The 14978-nt window shown below is 34.6% G+C and overlaps 1 protein-coding gene across 2 annotated transcripts in view; it reads right to left on the reverse strand.

Annotated features, from left to right (window-relative positions):
* Positions 1-1197: 1197 nt before the first annotated feature.
* The window catches only part of ADAM10 (ADAM metallopeptidase domain 10), a 125334-nt gene continuing 111553 nt past the window's right edge, over positions 1198-14978 (reverse strand). For both annotated transcript variants that reach the window (XM_045822559.1, XM_045822561.1), the window contains exons 15-16: positions 5227-5353; positions 1198-3495 (exon numbers count right to left, since the gene is read on the reverse strand). In XM_045822559.1, the coding sequence (XP_045678515.1) occupies positions 3401-3495; positions 5227-5353 (222 nt within the window). In that variant the 3' untranslated portion in view covers positions 1198-3400. The remainder of the gene's footprint in view (positions 3496-5226; positions 5354-14978) is intronic.

The following is a 14978-nucleotide window of genomic DNA, read 5'->3' on the forward strand; positions in this document are numbered from 1 at the left end:
AATAATCATTACGTCTTAAAATGTACAGACCATAGGAACAGATTTAAGGACTTAAGGAGTAGTCTGCTCAACTTGGACAAACCTTCAGTCTTCATGAATCTGTGAATATGACAAAAATAAAGTACCCAGGCACAAAGTACTGAAGACATCTCAGAAAACAAAACTGGTCAGAAAAATTGTCTTTGCCCTTAAATAAGTCCTTTCCCAAACTGTATGATATTGCTTGATAGTATGAAAATCACTAAGTCCAGAACCTGTAATAATTTATTTTACTGCTGATTTTGCTTGAGTTGTTGCCAAAATTTAGAAACTAAAACAAACTTTAAACAAAAATCTAAGCATTCAATTGTAAGTAAAAGTAACAAACTTTCAATCATCTGAATTAATATTAATAGTTTCATAAACAAACAAAATTAAACAAAATATTTTAATATTTCTAAATTAAAGTACTAAAAAGCATGTCATGTTTATTTATTTAACAAATACTGTTTATTTATAGGTGGCCTCAATTTTAAAAAAAGAAAAAGAATTAGGGGAGATTATATGCTATGCAGGGCACCATTCTAGACTTACAATTCTTTTTCTAGGTGACTAAAATTCCAAACCTTTCTTATTTGCTATATATTTGACAATGCATTAAAATGAGGTTCAAATTTTAAAATACACTTATTAAAATAGACTTTTAAAATAAATGAGGTACTTAGCATTCAAAACTTTGTATAAGAGATACACAGTAAGTAGTTCTTCAAATAACATTGTTTCATTCAACATTTAGCTATAACTTTGGTGAGATGTAGGAACTTAAGTCTTATTTCTCTCAATTAGCTTACAGTAACACTGGTTGCATTATACATCATTTCATTTCAAGTCTCAGAACCTATGGAGCAAGTTAAGTGAGGACTTAATGTCAGCTCTTTCACCAAGACACTTTGAAATACAATGAATAGTGGTTGGGAATAATGCAAAATAGTTGAGATTAGTTGAGTGTTTTTAAAATGTTCAATGTGTAGATACAGGGATATCCAATCATAATTTTTTACATGAACTCCTAACTAGGAATAAAAAGATCTGTACTTGTATGGAAAGACACAACCCCCTTTCTACTTAACAATCTCTTCCATTTAGTAAGGAAAAGATGCCTTGTGGGAAGCTTCTTTGGGCAGTTCTCAGAGTTCAAAGAGAATGGAACCTTTAAAATGATTTCATCAAGTCTATTTATTAATGCATTTCAAGTTTCAAAAAACCTTACATCTTTGCACAATACTTTAATTTTTGTAATTTTTAGTAAAAATTTCCAAAGTGAACAAAAAGGTACTGTATAAAACACAGTGGACATTAAACTGACAGTAGTATTAGATTTCATTTGTCTTGAACCTTTTGTTTTACCACATCTTGATTTGCCATGGAGAGTTCAGTGCACGTATCTCTTTTCAGAAAACATTTAACTTAGACTCAAAATAAAATAGGGCAGTGTGTACCTGCCAAAACCTTACCACAGGATAACATTACAAGCAAAAAAAAAAAAAAAGGAAAAAACAAAAAACAAAAAACAAAAAAAAAGTACATGTTCCAAAGTCTACCACACTCAAAAAGTTACTAAGAACTCTTGCAGAATAAAAGTCACCATTTTAGAAATGCAAAGCCACTTTCAACCTTTGCACAGTCCAAAACAAAGGCATTTAAATGATTTAAAAGCAATTACATACATACCTACCTACATGTTTGTTTAGAATTATTTATAGTCTATCTGGGGTTTCATGTACAAAATTTGTCTCTAAATCATGTACAAAAAGCTGCATTTTTGAAAAAAGTCACCACATACTGTACAAGTTTACAAGGAAGAGATCCCATTATTTTCTCTAGCATTTTTGGCCTTGCTGGCTTGTGTCACATTATGAGAATGATTGTGTAAACCTTATACTCTTAAGAAAAAAAAGAAAAAGAAGAAATCAAAACACAAATTTTTTCACCTTTCCCTAAATTTGCCTCCTACATGAAGCCAGGAAAATCATAGCCATTTATGTCTAATTTAAATGATGTAGTTGGAAAACAGAAGCAATAAATATGTCACAAGCTTAAAATATTCTTGTAATGCCCCTTTCCATTCCTGCATAGCAATAAGCCTGTTAATGCATTAAATGCTTTTGCTTTCTTTAAAAAGCCAATTATTTACATCTGTTCAAAAAATAATTTGGAATGGGACATTGTGCTGTTTCACCTCCACTGCTGTTAAAATATTTTAGGGAAAAAGATGTCAGAAGGCCTATCTATAATTTTAACTACTAGCTGAGCAAATCACTCTTCTTTAGTGGTTACCAATAATCAGTGATGATATGCTAAAAAAAAAGTTCAAATACTTTGATAAAATAAAGACATAGCTTTTCTTTTCCATATCAGACAAAAACCAAAAACATAATTAGCATACTTTAGATATATGGAAAATACAAATAAAGGTTACAAATATAAAGAATCACTTCATTGACATAATTTCTACTGAGGCATGAATAAAATGTCACCTATTGATTCAAAAGTGGAATTGAATTAGAAAGTTTAAAATAAGTAAGCAGAAATCAGACACTTACATAAAGAACTAACTCTGAAGTAGTATGCTGCATATGTCCAGTTGCACAACACCTCACCGTGTTTTTCAGCATAGTCACTCATGTGCTCGTAGCAGCCATTTGATAAAGACAAAGTGAGTATCAGAACCAACCCCATCATTAAAAAAAGGTCAATTGATTCTCATTTCAAAACTGCCTGTTTAAAGCATTACAGAATCCTGGACCATTGGATACCACCATTCTCTGTTATCCTGAGTATGTCAATTAAACAGTAATTTTTCATTAAGAGCGGAAAAATTTTATAATACAAAGGAACATCCATATTGCAATTTCTGTTTACAATTGCACACAGAAGTACAGTGTACGTAAGAAATACATGTCTGCATATAACAAGGTATGTACATTGGCAAGTGATGTCTCCAATGTTGAGGTGGTCGAGCCTCTTAGCCTTGACTGGCAGTTGAAAAAAATATATATATATATATTTCAATTTGTGATAAAAGTTTATAGAGAGCCAAGTTTGCCTGCAAGTGAAGAAATGCAGCAACGAAGAACAGGGAACACAGGGCACATAATAATATTCTAAGACTTTGTGCCATTAGGTTAAAAATATCTGTCCATAAGAAAATTGGGTTTCTTTTCCACCCCCCACCCCCAAATTGGAATTTTCAGGCTTTAAAATTTAAGTAATTCCACCTGGTCTGAGGACATGATCTCTTGCCATTTTTTTCTTCAACTCTTATTTGTGAGGGTTTAGTTTGGGGATGATTTAATAGGTGTCTCTTTGGAGTGAAGTTTCCCATTGTAGGCACTAGGAAGAACCAAGGCAAAAGCTGCAGTTAACGTCTCATGTGTCCCATCTGATAACTCTCCCGGGGCCTCTGACGCTGGGGTTGCTGAATGGGCTGTGGAGGTCTCCTCCTCTTTAAAGTGCCTGTGAGTCACAAACAAAAGTAAAACAGACTCTGAGCTTTATAACCTTTAAAGACAAAGTTACCGTATCAATAAGAAAGGTTCTAGATTGGTACTATCCAATAGAAATAGGTCATACATGTAATTTAAAATTTTCAGTAGCCATAATGAAAAAAAGTAAAAAAACAAAATAAAATAATGTTAAATGTTATTTCACTTAACCCAGTATTGCCAAAATATTGTCATTTTAAGACATGATCAATAAAATAAATTAACAAAATATTTCATTCATTTTTGTATACTAAGTCTTCAAAGTCTGATATGTATTTTATACTCACAACAAATCTCAACTGAGACTAGGCACTCTCAAGTGCTCAACAGTCACAGTTTATTAGATTAATATGGATTCTGAGGACAAAATCCGTGACAAAGAAATTACTGAGTGTCTTTGAACAGATGACTTAATCTCTCCACAACTCAAATGTCTTGTCTATAAAACAGGGATAATAACTAACTCACACAGTGAGGGTGATATGATCATTCATGTAAAAGTGCTTGACACTATTTGTGAGGGTTCAATAAATGGCGGCTAAAGACTTTTTTAAGTTTTAAAGGTGGAAATTAAGTTTTAAAGGTGTAAAATCAAGTAAAAGAACTGTTTCATTGAATGAGACCATAATTAGTAACATATCTAAAAAGTGTCATGGGGCCCTTCGAAATCCCTAAGAAACTGACATAAATTGCAGAAGGCTACACATTGTAAATTTGTGAAAAGCTATGAAATAAATATTAAATTTCCTCTGATTCCCACCATGATACTATCCCAGCTTGAATACTGAGTTGTCTTGCCCTAAATAAGTAAATACAGGGAAACAACTGAGGGGAAAATGGAGAAAACTGTAAGAAACCCTTAGTTTTCATCTGCTTTCTGTAAGGTAGTGAATTGGCCTGAGGCAAGAGGCTGCATCAGAAGCCTGTGCGGTCAGAGAGGGAACTGCTTTAGCTCTGGCTTCTCTCTGCCATTGCCTCGGGGACAATGTCCGCCCCAAACCCACAGAACAGAGTGCTGGTCCGAGAGTCCTGCAGACAGCACAGAAGCCACAAACACTTTGGGGGAGGTGAAGGAGAAATAGGGGGAGTAAATAATCTGGAGCAGTTGCTCCCTACCCATTCGCTTCTGTAAGTCCCTGGAGCTAATCCAAATCGACCCAATGTTGTGTCTCCCTGAGAGGGAAAAGGTGAACACCAAACCTTAGGGGTTACTTTCTGAGATGAAGAATGGTCATTTGGTGACTAAACGCCTCCACTCTAAGACTCTCCCACAGACTGTATCTCCCCATAAGCATCATCCTTAGGAAAAATGAGCTTATGTACCAGAACATATTTGATGAGTATAAACATTAAAAGCAATAACAGAAGCATAGCTATTAGAATAGAAAGACCAATCATTTAAAACAAAATTGGAAGATTTTACAATATGAAAACAAGAAGATAAGTATCGAGCCAAAATAAAAGACTTTCTAGGTCTAAATGTTTTTAGACACTTAGGGTAGATTAACAATAAATTGGCAGCCATTAGCTAGATTGAATTGATTTTTAAAAAACAGTTAAAAATCAACTAATTCACCCAGTAATCCCATTCTCAAGGAGAAAGTACTATAAAATCAGTTTCTAAAGACTTGTTTAGAATTCAGTTCTACCTGCTGAACAGTTCTGTGTTATAAAAATATATACCTTGCTCAAACTGTCTTACCTGGAAGAGGTTTAGGAGGAGGCAACTTTGGATTACTACTTGGAGTGTGAACACTGCATATCTTAATAAATCCAGCCATTAACATGATCAGGGCAATTCCCATAAGCAATACTGCCCACCAATTAGCCTAGAAATAAACAGATTTTTCTACTGAAAACACTTCAATATATTTTAGAATATTTTATATTATATAAAATACAGAATAGACTATATTACACTTTAGTTTTTAAACAAGATGGCACACACATATTAAGTATAAAAAAGTATAGAGAAGAAAACAAAAATCACCCATAATTTCACTTCCCAGAGGAAACCACTCAATCTTACTTTCCTTTCAGTCACTTTCTATATAATTATGTCACGCACATGGATGAGCACAAAACTGGGGTCATCCTGCACAGAGTTTTTATTGTACTTTCCCATGTTATTAAGTATTTCCGCCCTTTTGGCCTACTGCTCACACAGACTATGTTTTGTTTGCTTTTGTACCATCCATTGATTTGAAGGTATATTATTGGGTTGGCCAAAAAGTCCGTATCTTTTTTCCCGTAAAATAAAAGACTCATTTTTCATATTCACCAAAAACTTTCTTGATTTGGATATTTTGAGTATGTCATCTATCTCCCACATGGTATTAACGTTGATTGTTTTCAAATTAATGTCTCAATTTAATTGCCATCAATTTCTAACCAACCGTGGAACATCCTCCAGTGAGAAATCTCCAGCACAAAACTTCACAAACCACATTTAACACATTGGATCAGTCACAGCACCTTCTCCTTACACTGCACAAATCTCTTTTTTTGCATTTAAGTCGTGTTTTTTCCCTTTCTTGAAATAATAAAGCATAATATGCTAAAAATTATGCATATTTTATTCCATCTTCAATATTAAAATGGCTATACAAAAACTCAACCAATTTTGGTAAGTTTTTAAAAAAATGCATGCTGATATGACAGCTGTCACAATACAATCTAACAAAATTGTTTCAAATGAAGTTTAAAGACAACTAAGTGCTACCAGAGCCATCTTATGAAAAAAAAAAACAAAAACAAATGAACATTTTGGCTAACCCAATACTTTAAATTCTACCACTGGAATTTATACTGCATTTTTCCTACTCATTGAAGTTGAGAGTAAAATTTTACCTTTTGTTGAGGCCCTCTTTTCCTGTTATTCTACTTCACTTGTGATTTGAGGCCCACAATACTGTTGTAAAATTGTTTTTATATGATATATCTTAATTGTCATCATATTACACATATATATCATAGTATCTGTTACATATATTAATTTATTTAAAGTTTAATGGTCTTTTTTAATATGAAAAGTAGAATGATATACATATTCGAGAAGCAGGCAAATTTTACCCAATCTAAGAAGGGACAAAAATTCTACTTGCAACTTAAATCAGATTAAACAAATCAATTAGCAATACAAAAAAACCTTCAAAACTGGTATAATTTATACAAAAATTACTGTTGCCATTCTTAATAAATTACAAGTCTTTTACAATTCAAAATATTCAAATTTTAAAATAGCACGTACAAAACAGTCATAACTTTAAAACTATGAACCTTCACACTGGCTTAATAGATTGTTATAGTACATATATAGTTATTGATAATTATTGCAAATACAAATCTCATTGAAAGAAGATTTTCTACCATCTGGGGGCCTTGTAACAACCAGCCTACAACCTCAATACTGTTTTCTTTATCCAGCAGTGAAAATGTAATTACAGTAATAGAAACTAAAAAATGCATGTTGTGGCAAAATACTCCTACCCACTTTTCCATATGTGCATAAAGCCTTTCCTACATATACATACTTTAATTTGTTTAATTTTAAAGGAATCTCCAACTTATAAAGAAGTTGCAATAAAAATAACTTTTTAAAAACTGGAACCAGCTGAGAGTACGTCGCTAGTATGATGATGCCTTGTTACAGCTGAACATTTTAGCATATGGTTTCTACAACATTAGGGTGTTTTCCTAGACAACCACATCACAATCATCAATTAAGAAATTAGCACTGACACATTACTACCATTTAATTCTTAGACCCACTCAAGTTTTGCCATGTGTCCCAATGCCATCCAGTTCAGCATTACATGTTGCATTTAGCTGCAATGTTTCTTTAGTCTCCTGCAATCTGGAAAAGTGCCCGTCTTTCCTTGGTTTATATAACCTTGACACTTTGTAAGATTACAGGCCAGCTATTTTGTATCAAAATGGCCCTCCATTTGGATTTCACAGATGTTTCCTTATGATTAGATTCAGGTCATACATCTTTGGTAAGAATACCACAGAAATGACACCAAGGTATGTATTCTGCTCATTGCATCCTATCAGGTGACATATGATTTTGATATCATTATCGGTAATGTTAATTTGACCCCTTGATTAAGATGTTATCTGCCAAACTTTATCATAAAGATACTCTTTTACTTTGTAATCAATGAATATTTTGTAGGAATATAATTTGGAACTATGTAAATATCCTGTTCTTCATCAAACTTTTAATTGATTCATTTATTTATTCCCTCATGGTTTCCTATTTTACTCAGTAGGTTACAATACATTACTTTCATTGTTGTGTCTTTTGGACATGGCCCATAATTCTTTGAGTACTTTACTTTCTGACACAAAGTAAAAGTTCCAGGTTCATGCTGTTCTTTCCTAGACGCAGCCCAGGAATCAGCCATTTCTCCATCAAGCCCTGTTCTTTTTAGAGTAAGGCGTCTAATGCAATTCAGCCTTATTGCTGAAAGATTTATTTTTTAAGAGAAGCTACAAATCTAAATTTTTGTGTGAAATCTATTTTTAAATGTTGGCAACTCATTCAAATTTTCTAAAAACAATATGTAGACCATACAAGACACGTTTACCCAGCTGAATCTCACTTGGATACCATACATTTACAATCTACTTTTCTTTTTTATATCCTACTGAGATTGACAGATAGTTTTCTAAAATTTTCTTTGGGCTTCTACAGAAAATAATCTTCAGAAAATGGTTCTTCCTGTGAGTCTTTAGGATAATATTTCCTTTCCCTTATTGTACAAATTTTCCATAGTCTCCTGTTGTTTTTTTGTCTTATTCATCCTCAAATAATAAACCCATTATTTATCAAAAGGCACAACCTAAGGCCCGCCCTCAGTCTGCCAAGTGCTGGTTTACTTCTCTGCTCATTTCTGTCTACTATCACAGGAAGAATGATAAGCACATCTTCTGTCCTGTCCCTGGCATCCAAACCTTTTAAATATGGCATTTAATGAAGCAGGATTTTCTTCTACCTCCACTGTCTGGAATTCTGACACTCTGACCTAGTAAAATACACAAAGAACCCACATTACCAGCTTGTCCTGCCCTATGTTCTCTTCCATCTCTATACCAGTGATTCTCAACCTTGGTTGCACATTAGAATCACCTGGAAAGCTTTTAAAATTCATATACCCAGACCAAATCCCAGACCTAAGTGGGGTAGGAGTGAGATACTAACATCAGTCATTTCGTTCAAGCTCCCCAAATGACTTCATTATGCATCTGAAACTGAGAGCTACTGGTCTCTACTAGGGGTCAGCAAACTTTTTTTATAAAGGGCCAAATAAATATTTTAGGCTTGGTAGGCCACATGGTCTCTGTCACAACTACTCATTTCTACCATTGTAGTGCAAAAGCAGCCACAGATAACAGGCAAACCAATGTGTAGGGCTGTACATCCTTCTCATCCACAGTTTCCCGTCTGTGGATTCAATCAACCACAAATTGAAAACAGTACTATTTTCAATCCATGGATGCAGAGGGTCAATGGTATACACACTGCTCTATGCCATTTTAGATAGGGAACTTGAACATCTGCAAATTTTGATACTGCTGGGGGGTCCTGGGATCAATCCCCCATGGATACTGAGGGATGACTGCATTTACAAAACCAGGGAGTAGAACATTTTTGACGCACGGGCCACAGTTTGTCAACCCTTATTCTATATCCACATACAACACATTTGTTGAATGGATACCATTCAACACTAGCTCCTTAGTTCTCTCTCTCTATCTTACTACTTGCCTGAGAGTTTTGGGGGAAGCCAAGAGTATTGGATTGGTTGTAGAAAGAGAAGTTGTATAACTGGGAAGAGCTGCTCAAATAATCAGTACTCACATGGTCAAAAAAAATGTTTCCCATCTGACTAGTGTTTCCCAACACTAAAAATTATTTTGTGTGCTTATTAAAATATAAGATTCTCAGGCCACAACCCTACATATTCTAATTCATTTGTTCTGGTTGGTGGAGGGTCCAACCAACTACATTTTAAACAAGGACACCAGTGATTAGGATGCAGAACAATGCTTCATATTAGTGTAGACATACCGGCATTGTGGTGCAAGACCATTCTGAGCGATGCAAGAAGCTGAGTATCTCTAGCCCTAATTCATCAAATGCTAATGAATCCCTCAGTTACTCTGATGTCTGCAGTACATTTTAAATACCCTCTAAGAGGAAGAATCATCTCTAATGTGATCTAATCCATAGGGATAAAGGGTCAAGGGTCTTCCTACCACTTTCAGGCTAATAGGTTATTTCTGTTATGGAAGATGCACTTCTATTCCTAATGCTCATTATATTCTCTAACACATTTCCTTCCTTCCAGTCTTCCCTGCTCAAAAACATCTTCCACCTACTCATCAATATTACAACTACCTAAAAAGTGGAATTGACTATGTCACTCCTTTCCTCAAAACCCCTCTTCATAATCTTGCTGCCAAAGATCTCCAAAATAGACCATTAAGTGGAAGAAAAAAACTTGAGCACACGATAAGGTGCTGCAAAGTATATACATGATTCCACTTATTTTTAAAAATATGTATTCTTACAATGATATAAACAGTTTCTGAAGAATGCAGAAGAAACTCATCTTGAGAAAATTCCAAGGTGCAAGGTGCTTTAAAAAGACGCAAGTAATATGGCAGTAAGACAATCATACTAGAGAGAAAAGGCCTGGATTAATAACGGTTATAATTTTGTAGAAAATTATACAAATAATAACAAATAATTATAAAAAATAATTGTTATAATTTTGTGGAAAACAAAAGACAAAAGGACCCAGTCTCAGCTTAGATCAACACATATTTACTAAAATGTGGCACTCAGGTCCTTGAGAACTTTCAGTTCCTTCTAGCAGTATTCTTGGGCTTACTCCCAATTCTTTTTTAGATAACTACACATCTCAAAAGCCCAAAGCTTGAGGTTTTTTCAGTGATAGCTTTTCAGAGTTTAGTGTCTGGGAAGACAGAACATTGTGGATAGAAGTTAGCAAGAAAAACTAAACAAAACAATGGTATGTTTGAGAGTATTAGTAGGTATGGCCCCCTTTAGTTGAAGGAATTTTTTAATGCTCCCTTAAAAAAAAAAGATCAGAGTGTGTGTTAAATGCTAAATCACGTCTTCTCTTTTACATATACTATATAATTAGGGAAAAGAATACCAACCAGATAAATAAATGTAAAATATGTGTTCTATCTCAAAAGAAAAGATCAAAATTTGTCCACTTGTTATAGTCTGAAAGAAAAGAGCTATCAATATGATCTCGCCTATAAGTGGAACCTAATCAACAAAATAAAAAAGCAAGCAAAATATAACCAGAGACACTGAAATAAAGAACAAGCTGACAGTAACCGGGGGGCGGGGGGAGGGAATAAAAGAGGGGGAGGGGAAGGCATCAAGGCACATGTATAAAGGACCCATGGACAAATCCAAAGGTGGGTAGGATCAAGGGTGGGAGGTGGGGGGGGCAAGGGGAGTGGTGGGGGGAAATGGAGACAACTATACTTGAACAACAATAAAAATAAATAAATTTTAAAAATTAAAAAAAAATTTAAAAGGAGAGCTATCATTTATTCAACCATTTAATGACTAAATTATGTACCACGCTCTTGTCTTTCACAGATACAAGAGTGTTAAATGAAACCTGAGACAAAGAGAAGACACTCAAGTTGTATTTAAAAAGAAACTAGTCTTGATGTTAATAAGCACTAAATCAAGTTTGAGAAAATAATTCTACATAAGTAACATTATTCAATAGTCATTTATATGACCAAAAGAACACAAAGTAGAAAAAAGTAAAAATGACAAAATAAAAGAGCAAAATTTAGCAGTCTAATTTGTTATATACTAATTATAAGTTTTTTATTTAACAATCTAAATAATTAAAAAAACACCTATAGGATAATAAAAATGACAAAAGAGGTTATTACCCAAAAAACTGAGGGGAAAGGGGCAAGACATATATATTCAAGTCTCTTCAGACATAAAATCTTTACTGTTTTTAAAGATCCTCGGGAAAAGTCAACTATATAAACCTTTCAGTGAATGTTCCAGTGTTTAACTCTCCCTCTCAGCAAAGGCAACCCAGACTTCCTATGGATCACAAAACCATGAGGGGCTCAGTTCCTTACGGTGACACTGGTGACACTGATGATGCCACCCTGCAGGGACAGAGAGCTTCCTTTCCATCCTCCAGAAGACACTATAGTCTGGACTGGGACTAGATGTTCTTCTATTCTTCAACACCTCACGTGCCACCCCTCATACTCTTCTGCCAAGTGTACAGCAGCTGGGTACTAATCGTTTAGTTACTTAAGCTCTGCCTGGGCTAGCATGATAAAAATACCACTGAGTGAAACCTAAAAATATTATAGCCTCAAAGTGAATATGCACAATTTTTATTCTTTTCCATATAAATAATGGTATTTAAGAAATCATTCATCTAACAAATGTATACTGAATCCTTACCATATGCTAAGTTCTGTGACAGTATTACATTTTTATTGTTCAAGTTGTGAAGTGACAGTTATATTGCCTAATCCATTAGGCAATGAAGGACGTTAAAGAAACAGACATTCTCCACTGTCAACATATTAGAATGACCAAGTAGAAATTTTCTGTTACAAGTCTTTTAGAAAGGAGTCATTACACAGCAGAGATTAAAAACACTGGTTCCCGAACTTTAGCGTGCCCCCTCACCTACTGACTCAGTGAGTCCAGGGTGGGGCTTGGTCATTAGCATTTCTATCAAGTTCCTGGGTGATGCTGATGCTGCTGATAATGGCGACTAAATTTTGGATCTACTGCTCTAGGTCAAGGATTGGCAAACATTTCCTATAAAAGGTCAGATAAATATTTCAGGCTCTGTGGGGCCATACAGTCTCTGTTGCAACTACTCGAAGTGCAAAAGCAGCCACAGATAATATGTAACCAAATGGGCATGGCCAAGTTCCAATAAACCATTATTTATGGACAATGAAATCTGAATTTCATATATTTTCAAAACCATATCATTTTGATAATCTTTTGATTTTTTTAATAATCACTTTAAAATGTGAAACCATTCTCTACTTGTAAGCCATACAAAAACAGGCAGTGGGCTGAATTTGGCTAATGAGCCATAGCTTGCTGACCCCTAGATAAATGGTTGGTTCTCAATCCTGGCTCCTCATCAGAAATATTTAAGCACCATTCCAAGTGATTCTGAATTAACGGGTCTAAGCCTTGAGGTGATTCTCACACAAAACCACGAATGAGGACTACTCTTAATGGTCCCCCAAGTGACTTCTTCTAAGGATATGCAGGGTTTATTAAGACTTGCATGAAGAAAGATTTCTGGGGTCAGTTAAGTTTGAAAATAAAGTTAAAAAGGATTTTTTTTATTTCGGCATTTCTCTCAATATTCTCAGAAATTTCTAAGAAGGGACTATAGTAGATGATGTTTTCCAGATTTATTTGGCCACTAGTGCCATGGAACTAGTAGTCTATGAATCGCCTGGAAAACACTGCTCTAAATCTTTCATTCAGAATACCAGAGCCCTGGCTGGGTTGCTCAGTTGGTTGGAGCTTCAACCCACACCCCAAAGGTTACAGGCTCAATCCCTGGTCAGGGGGCATACGGGAGGCATATGGGAGGCAACGGATCAATGTTTCTCTCTCATATTAGCATCTCTCTCTGTCCCCACCCACCTTCCTGAGTCTCTTAAATCAATAAATATATCCCCAGGTGATGATTAAAAAGAATACCAGATACTTAAAATGACTAAATGACTAAAATGTCTGAAATGACTAAAAAATACGAGCAAAAATTAACTGAAAAATGAGAAATACAGTTGGTTATTGACCAAACAAAAAATTTTAAAAGTCCAACTCCTGTCAATCTGAATAAATAAAAAAATTCAAAAATCCACAAAATAATATGCAATTATCTTAAAAGGGAAGGAAAAATACAGTAATAAATTTGGAAAAAAATCAAGGTCAAAGATGGTTTCTATGATGTCAAACCTAACACAAAAGATGTAGAAAATCTGAACACATCAATAATTTTGGAAGAAACTGAAAAAAAATTACCAAAGCCCTCAAACCCTCATTTTAGAAAAAAGAGATAATGATACAAGGTCTTAATAGATTTACTGGTGAATGCTCTCATACTTCTCAAGAAATTTGTAACTCCTTGATAAATCCAAAAGATTTTAGGCTTATCTACTGGCCAGATAGATACATAGTACTCAAAAAATTCAGTAAATATATTTTTGAGAAATATGTTCAAAACATTTTCAAAAACAGCTTTATTCCAGAATAGAAAGTAAAAGTCTTTATCACCTCATTACCATGGTACCAGTAGCAGACGGTAACTCATGCCCTGAAGTATTAAACTACTTAGGTTCTTCCTCTCTACCCCCACGTATGGAGAAAAAAATGCAACAGTATACAACAGAAAGAAGATAAAAAGCTTCAAGGGGCCACTGAAAAGGACAGTCAGAGAAAATAACCCATCATTCCTTTCATAGCTTCTTATACCAGAGCAGCCTGATAACCTATATTACTAACTAAAAGAACACTTTCCTGACATGATGAAAGACAGAAGCATGAGCTACTGAAGTAGCTAAATAAACTCTACCATACAAGTGAACTCGGCAGGTAACACAAACGATGCAAATATCTTAGAGACTGGATGTTTGCTATTGTATTGTTTATGCCCATAACAGCAGCAACAAACAGCCGAGTGGTACTTTTTAGGCACTGTGAAGCATACTATCCAGAAGAGTGGTATGTGGATGTCACAATGATATAAAATAAAAGCATTCCACATCCGAGGCAAACTTACATAAACCTAAAAGTACCTGATTAACGAGTTGCAAAGCGCAAGAAAAGACTTCATATTGCTAATTCATTGTAAGAAGCATTTCACTAAATCCTCAAATCTAAAATATGAAAAAAGGTTTTAAAAATATATATAAACCCTGGCTGGCGTAGCTCAGTGGATTGAGCACAGGCTGTGAACCTGCATCACAGGTTCAATTCCCAGTCAGGGCACATGGCTGGGTTGCAGGCCACGGCCCTCAGCAACTGCACATTGATGTTTCTCTCTCTCTCTCTTTCTCCCTCTCTTCCCTCTCTAAAAATAAATAAATAAAGTCTTAAAAAAAAAATATATATATATAAAGACCATTTCTATTAAATATTTAAATAGGAATAAATGACTTTTTTAAAATTCTAAATAAAATTGAGTTAAAATTGGACATAATGAAAAAAGTAAAAAAAAAAATGCTGTTTTTAGATGATATGATGGCCTATCTAGAAAACCTAAAATACCGCTCTTCCGGCCAAGATGGAGACATAGGCGGGCGCACCATGCCTCCACGCACAACCAAGATAGAAACAGCAACAATTTAGAAACAGAATAACATCCAGAACTGACAGAA

This window comes from Phyllostomus hastatus, unplaced genomic scaffold, assembly GCF_019186645.2.
Source record: "Phyllostomus hastatus isolate PE091 unplaced genomic scaffold, TTU_PhHast_1.1 phas_scaffold_501, whole genome shotgun sequence".
In the NCBI taxonomy this organism is placed as follows: Eukaryota; Metazoa; Chordata; class Mammalia; order Chiroptera; family Phyllostomidae; genus Phyllostomus; species Phyllostomus hastatus.